The following is an 8,284-nucleotide window of genomic DNA, read 5'->3' as shown; positions in this document are numbered from 1 at the left end:
ACAACTGTACATTATAAAACATTTAGTAAATCTGATCTACGTTAAATTGGAGTGTTACAGGCGTGTAGAGAAACTACCCATTGGTAGCACTCTATGACATTTTACATTAGCTGGTTTCGTGGCCTTCTTTTCAGGCGCCTCGGAGGATTGTCAGAAATGGAAGAGGATGCAAGATTAGAAACTAGGGGGTTTGAGTGGTTAGAGAGTTTATAATGGAAGGAGTGATATCTGGTTCGGGCTAGATCGGTTACATAGGGAACATTAAGGTCTTTATATATGATTTTATTTGTGACAAAGTAAGGAGCATTGAGGATTTTACGAATGATTTTGGATTGTAAGGATTGAATACGAGAGGAATTCGAAGGTTTAGTAGAGTCCCAAAGCTCAACTCCATAAGTCCAGATTGGCCTTATTACAGTCATGTAGATCAGTCTTTTGTTTGTCTAGTAAGTGCTAAAATAGTCGAAATCGACGTGCAGTTTCCTGTCTTTTCAGTCTGGTGTGAGGACTCCAGGTTAATCGTTTGTCCAAATGTTGGCCAAGGTAGCAGATCTGTTCGACAGGGTTAAGAGTAACATAGTAAATGAAACTGTAGAGCAGTCAGTAGGTTTACGACGAAGGGTAAAGGTGATTTGATGGGATTTGTTGGAATTTCTGCAGCTTTCCCTGGAACCGACCGTGTCCTGTGAGAATCTGAAAAACCCAATAGTCTGGGTGGACCCATTTAGCCTTCAATCTAGAAAGTACGGTGAAGAAGAATTTTCTCAATATTATTTTTTAATTTTAATTTTTAAGGCATTCAAATTGAGAGTGGATCCCATCACCCGGTGAGCAGTAATTATATTTCATACTTGAAATATATTGATTTAAAAATCGTAGTAACGCCTTGAAATGTAATTAGATTACAACAGAAAGAAATAGGATAAGCACCGTTACAAAAATTGCCAATAATTAGAAATAACAAAAAATTCAAAGGTTTAATATTTTTTTCTGATTTTTAAATTAAAATATGTATTGTTCTTGTTATTTATATCATATAGATCAGCTCTAGAAAAAACGTAAATTTAATTTAATTGTATAAAAAAAACAAAAAACAAATGAGTAAAATATTTATGATTTACAAAATAATATTTCTTGTGGCCACACCTACCTTTGAGTGTCCCTGGATTACAACGGCAGAGTACGGTGGTACTACACTAGTCGGTTCTTGAGTTGTGGGCTCGGGCGTTGTAGTGACCAAAGGTGTGAACTCCACGAACGTCGGGACCGCAGAAGTGGATGGCCTCTCTGTAATGGTGAGCGGTAGAGGGTAGGCCGTGGTGATGTGGACGGTGTTGAGCCAAGGTAGGGGGCGCAGAGGTAGAGGAGGTTCCAGGCGGACGGAAGGGGGTTCTGGAGCCCAATATTGGACCCCACTGGTCACTGGAGGGGAGTATTCGTGTGTCGGGTCGCTGAGAGGGTCTCTCTGGCCCAGTGGCCGCCAGCAATCTGCAACAGGAAACTCTCAGTAACTCTCAGGAACAACAGGAGTTACTCTCAGTAACTCATCATACTAAGAATACATGTATAGTTCATTATAAATTTCAAGTTTTCACTTAGCAGATTTCTTTTTGACTTTTTTTTTAAATAGTATAAATAAAGGAAACGTTAAACTAAAACATATATGATCCGGCAAATTCTTATATTCATAACATTTGGAGAATTGCAGAGAGAATAGACATAATGAAAAATATATCTTAATGTTGATGTAACATAATTACATTAAAAATAATTACTAAAATTAAAATTTAATATCACAATTATTTGAAGTAGAGTTTTGTTTATTATTTTTAGAAGTTATGTCAAGTAATAAATCACCTATGAAGTATGAAAAAACAAAAAACATTTTTGGAGCGGTCCAAGAAAATCTGAAATAGTGATTAAAATATTCAGATTGAGCCAACGTTTCTCAACGTTAAAGTAAAAAAAAAATTAGCAGATGTACAATGGAACTCAAAAACTAAATAAGAATAATAAAAGGTTACAGAAAATGAATGAAAACGGAAATAATAACAGATAAAAAGAAGAAAATAAATTAAAGTACAAACTAAGAGATGGAAAAAAAGAGCGATAAGAAAAAAGTCAATTTATCTTACAGACTAGAAGTCAAAACAAAAGTGAACTGTTTAACAAGATGGATAGAGAAGAGTGGGAATTGATTTTAAGGTACACAGTAGGGTTATTTATGATCTTTAGTTTAACATGTTAAAGCGTGTTAAATGGAAAAACTTATGTTAAATGGAGAAATATTTCCTTCTTTTACCATGTTAAAACGATATAACACATAACATGGGTGAGAGTCTGTTAAATGGAGAATGACGTCACGAAACAGACCAGCTGAGCTTGTCACCGTTTTATTTGTTGTGTTAGGTTACTTACTCCTAGTTTTTTTTTCTTTTGTCTTGTGTTTTGGACTTTTTAAAAAATATAATCAGTAGCCAAACTATTACACTTATACTTTTCACTTATTTTAGGCATGTTGTAATAAATTACTGTGATCAAAACTTAGAAGTAAACAATAACATGAAGTTTTGGAAGGAAAGGTTACTAAACAAGTTGCTCAGAAAATCCGCTAGGATCTCTTATGCATTTATCATTTAACATGGTAAAATATTTTACATTTAACACAATATCATGAATACTCCTAGTATAGAAAGTCAAACAGAATATGAAATATAGGCAACCACTAAATGATAAATTACAAATCAGAGCGAGAGAAGAAATTAGGTTATAAAAAAATAGGAATAGAATTTTATTTGTATCCCCTTTTATCCATCTCTTAAGTTGTACTTTAATTTATATTTCTTCTTTTTATTTGTTATTATTTATTATTCTTAGTTTACCTTAGACCGCATTATCTTCCTTTTCAATTATTACATGGGACCAACCATCGAACTTCCTCTATTTTTAATTTATATTCAAGTTTTTGGATATGAAAAGTTGTCTTAATCATGGTTGAATTATGTCTATCATATAATTTGAGGTATGAAACAAAAAAAAAATAGTATTATCTATTAATTAGTAACATTGTTTTTGGCCTAATAATTTCCTAAAAAATATTTTTTTGACCTATTAAAAAAAAGTTATTTTAATTTTTATTTTATTTTTAGACGATTCGGATATAATGTGCCTCTTCCTCAGAACAATATGGTGTTCCTTTCAGTTACGAGGTTGCAAAGACCTGCACGTCAAATCCCTTAGCTACAAACGGCCCTGAAAGACAAGATTTTTTTTCTGACCCTCTTTCTTGTAATTTCTGACGTACAGGGAAGTTATCTACAGGTGATAAACCAATTATAACCATGGTGGGGGGTCAAGTTTTTAATTTTGTGGGACCGCCACTAAATGAAAAAAGTCAACGCCTCCAGGAACGAACTGGCACCGCCCGAAGTTCTCAGATTGCTTAGACCTGCACCTTAACTCTTTCAGCTACAGAAAGCCATGGAAGACAAGACTAACCAAATCCTTGTGGTAAACACAAATATTCCATTAACCACTCTTAACTGAATTTCATTTAAAAATCAACTCTTAACGCTATCCTCCTGTTTACGTTTTGGTTGACCCCAAGGACGCTTTGATGTCGGATTGGAGCTGATTATTCAATTCTTTTATCAATGCTTCAGTCTTCACGATCGTTCTCAGAACCGTTCAAATGATTAAGTTGAGCTTCATTCACAGTAATCTAAACTTCAATTGATACGTACCTCAACTTATTCTATCTAAGAATCTCTTTATTTCTGTAAGCATTGTAACATCCATATTGTTTTCAGGAAAACTAATTAACGAGAATATCCCTTATTGCATCTATTGTGAAAAGAACATTTCAATATGAAATTAGATTTTATTTTGAGATCGGTTGACTTGAATTTAAAGCTTCAGTAACCTTCAGAGACCAAGGATCAATTGGATTTTACGCCGAATAGACTTAGGGGGGCATGGGGAGGGGGGGCTATAATAGGATCTTCAGGAAACTGCACAATGGATGGCAATTTATTCAAATTTTTTATTATACTTTCTGTAGTTTTTTGAGTTTGTGCAATGAGTCCATCTTAAATAGGTTCAATATTTAGCAATATCTCAGCTAGTAATGAGAAAATTGTTTTTACCTGTCATATAAATAACAATAATGTTATTTTTTTTATTAGTAATATATTATTTTACGATTCTTATTACTTTTACCTACCTATATAACGGTTAATTAATTGCTTTGTTTGATTCATCATTGGGGTCCCCAGGGACGCCTCTGTCACCCGATTTTATGAAGAATTGAAGTGGCTTTACCCCTCCTTCCGTCGTGAATATTTTCTTGCTTCTTCCCCTACCAAGTTATCCAATCCTAGCGTTGCATTCCCGCAATACCCGCTCACGGCCTTCAGACTTATATGTAACTGCCCATCGAACCGCAGCCTTTGATAGATCTTTCCTCATCCGTTCCTCTTTCCTCCTTTATTTGTAGTTTTAATACCCTTCCAATCTTGAAATCACGTATCTTCGACTACCTTCTGTCAACCCAAGTCCAGAAGAATAACAATTGAAAGTTTCGAATAAGGATTATATATTTTCTGTATTTTATGTTTCAGAATTTCGTTTATACTTGTAAATATGTATATTAGCAGAAATTGTACCTTTTCATTTATTACTTTTAGTTTAATTTTACTTGATTTTTTAGATTATTTTTTTCTTTTTATTTATTATCAAAAGTGTTAAGTCATGTTTTATGATATGACATACGGTTTTATTTTATTTGTTCTGTTAATTATTTTTGTTCATTTTTATCTTTTCAAATTCATTACTTTATTATACTTTAATTTCATTTTTATTTTGTACTTTACTCTAAGGCTCTAAAGCCTACTTTTGACGTCTGTATATTATTCTAAGGGATCAATCCCAGAATAAATAAAGAATATTATTATTATACACGGAATACATAGTAAGGGGAAGTATTATAAAAATGTAAAATTTCTACTTCATATTTTCTTCAGAAATGCACGTTTTGAGGGTCCCTTTGTCGAAATAAAGAAGTGTCGCAAAATGGTCTGTGTGTGTGTTTGTGTGGATATGAAAAATGTTACAGAACATTTTGAGATAAAATCGATTGACTGGAAGTGCTATATTATTTACCAAAACAGAACGATTTTGACAAAACTCGATTTATCAATGCACAAAGTTATCTTTAATCTCAGCTATGTGTTATATTCATAGTGGTAGGACTTAAAAGCCGAATTTAAAAAAAAAGTTTCCATTAAAATACCTTTAATTTTGTTAATAAGAAATAATCAACCATCTGTAATTGTTTGTAGTTATATAAATCGTATAAATACGAACAATGAAAGAGTCAAAGAAAAACAGTTTTTGAGGCTGTTGCGTCCTCATAAAGCAAAATCGGACAGCCGAAAACGCTGATCTCATTGTACACGGATTTATATATTTTTTTAAAACTGATGTTTTTTAGGCTGAAAGTTGAAGCTCGTTCTTAACACCTCAATATCCCCTTAAATACGAATTTTCATAGGAGCTGGAAAAAAAAAATTTAAGTACATTTCATTTTATTTATTTGAAAAACGTAAACATACCTCATTGTTAATATATAAACCACGTATGAATATAAAATATGAAAGATTTTGATAATTATTATTTTCCAATTACAATTACAATAATTTGACATTACTTTCGCTTATCTATGTGAAATATATAGTAAGGGTATGATCATAATCAATAATAAACAAGTAGCTGTTTCAGATTTCATCTTCATTTTGAATTAATTATTCAAGAATAGAGGCTTTTTTTACCGTGGTTAATTTATTCTAAATCCACCACAAATACAAATATTGCAAAAATCAATAATAGTTGATTCTAATAATAAAAGCCAATTGCATTGGGAATTACAAATAGAGATAATAAAGTGTTATATAAAAAAAAAATTCATGAATTTCTACTTCCAGTTACCTACAGTTAAAGGAGCAGTGGTCTATAACTTGAGAACCCAACCACAGCCCGAAGACTGAAGCACAGGCTGCTGCAGGATCCTGTTATAAGTTTTATACTTATCAGTTTTGTTATTGTTACTCTAAAATTTTATTTTATTTTAATTTTTTTTCTCTTCATCTATTTATTAAATTAACTTTCTTTTTTTTCCATTAGAAGTAAATTATTTATTTTTTTAAATCCATAAATGTCATAGTTTTTACATATCATTTTTATCTTTCATTGAGAATTTTTATTTTGATCTATCTTTTTTATATATTTTTTTTATTTTATTTATAATATTGTTAGAGGTGTCTTTTGAATGAAACTATACCTTCCCTCCGTAAATATTTGTTTAAAAAAAATGTTGCTCTTGCATTAACCATATAAGGCTCACCTGGCCGAACGGGTATTAAATAAATAAAAATAATAAAAAATTCTGATAATATGCCTCAGAATTTTATATCATAATCAATCTAGGGGACATTTGAATTAAACCAATATTTAAAAAAATCCACAAAGGATTAATTTAAATTTTTAATATTGTTTTCGGGTTCTTCGTTCATGTTTTTTTTTAGGGTTTGTTCAAAAACTGACATTTTAGAAAACCGGTTATAACCGGTTTCGAATTTTTATAAAAAAATTTTTTTTGCTCGAATATTCTGTAATTCGAACAAAAAATTTTAACAGAAAATTTAGAGTGATTAAAAGCAGTTTTTGACTGAAATTATTTACTGTTCAATTTTATTGATAGTAAAATTTTTTTATGCAATTTAGTAGAACAAAGAAATAATTGTTGAGCAGGATTAAATAACTTTAAAAACAATTATTCGTTGTTTATGCATAATTTTCATATAAAAGTATGTAAATATTTTTATAATAGTGAAACGAGTTATTCAGCAAAGGGTTCGAATAAATAAAAACAATATATTTTAATACTTTTATAATAACCATATTATTTAAAAAAAAAAACAATGTTATTAGATACAGATGGATACTTATTAAAAACAATTAGAAAATATATAAATGTGTATTATGTAATATAAATTATAATCAAAGACGAAAGACAAGAGTAAATAAAGTTTATGCATACATACTTATTAAAATCAATTTTAGTTTTAAAGACAATTAAGCAAAGGACTGAGTATTTTCTATCCCGGGCAATTTTAATACAAATTTGAATATTCTATTTATTTTTTTGTTTAATGAAATATTATTTCAGAAAACAGAGGACGTCTATCGATTTGCTATTTAGCTGTGTCCTTAGTTTATTTACAAAATTCCCCGAAATAGAAAATACCCTCTCACTTGCAACCGAACTAGGCTTAATCGTTTTTACAGCCTGATATAATAATTCGATATTCATAGAAAACCGAAATTTTCTACAAAAAACCGGTTTTCGAATTTCATAATTTTCTCCAAAAACCGGTTTTTAAAAACCGACAAACCCTAGTTTCCTTGATAAAAATTTGAGCCAAGAGCTAACATAAGAAGTTCGGATTTTTTTTTTTTCATATTTGGATATAAATTTTTTTTCTGAAAATTTTCTGTTATCTCGGAATCACCATTACATAGTAAAAAAGAACATTTTGTTGAAGGCGTAACTAAATTGGGACAAAGCTCATTTCTTAATATTGCCCTTAACGCCTGCCCTTTAACAGACTCAAGGTAAATAAGACCCTTAGTTGTCTTAGACTCCGTCCTTAGCCACAAGAAAGGACCTATCCCTTTCTTTTACACCCTCTGCATTTCCCAAGTGTCTTCTTTGAGAACAGACATATTGAAAAACTAAAACGATTCTCTTTTTCAAGTTTCTACCCCGAAGTGCGAATACCGTATCCACAAGTTGTTCTTGAAGTTCAGTAGAGCCAGGAGAGTTGTCCTTCCGAATAAGGATTTTATAAATTTAAACAATAAGATATTTCAACCATATTTCATAATTAAAAACATATATACATATATTAATAAAAATATATACCACCTAAACTGAACGAAACAGTACAAACTAAACATTTTAAAACAAATTGATACCAGAAATATAAGGTCTCAAACATTTTCTTTATTTGAAAGGAATATGGTCCGAGTGTGGTCAAAAAAACTCAAATAGTAGAATTATACTATTTTATTGAGCCAACGTTTCGCCCCACGTTGCAGGGCTTCGTCAGGGCTAAAAAATATACAAACACATAGTTACAAAAGGAAAAAAAAAAAGAAGAGAAAAAAAAAACATAAGTGTAAAATAACAGGGGTATAAAATGTAAAAAAAGTAAGATATAATAAG

The 8,284-nt window shown here is 30.8% G+C and overlaps 1 protein-coding gene across 1 annotated transcript in view; it reads right to left on the bottom strand.

Moving 5' to 3' along the window:
• The window catches only part of LOC106686486 (uncharacterized), a 76,688-nt gene that overhangs the window by 13,778 nt on the left and 54,626 nt on the right, over positions 1-8,284 (bottom strand). The window contains exon 2 of the mRNA XM_014429838.2: positions 1,151-1,488. Coding sequence (XP_014285324.1) covers positions 1,151-1,488 — 338 coding nt within the window. The remainder of the gene's footprint in view (positions 1-1,150; positions 1,489-8,284) is intronic.

Source organism: Halyomorpha halys, unplaced genomic scaffold (genome assembly GCF_000696795.3).
Source record: "Halyomorpha halys isolate HHAL.00 unplaced genomic scaffold, Hhal_1.1 Scaffold36.1, whole genome shotgun sequence".
Taxonomy (NCBI): Eukaryota; Metazoa; Arthropoda; class Insecta; order Hemiptera; family Pentatomidae; genus Halyomorpha; species Halyomorpha halys.
Note: the sequence above shows the minus strand (reverse complement) of the source record. Positions and strands in the feature narration are given on the sequence as shown.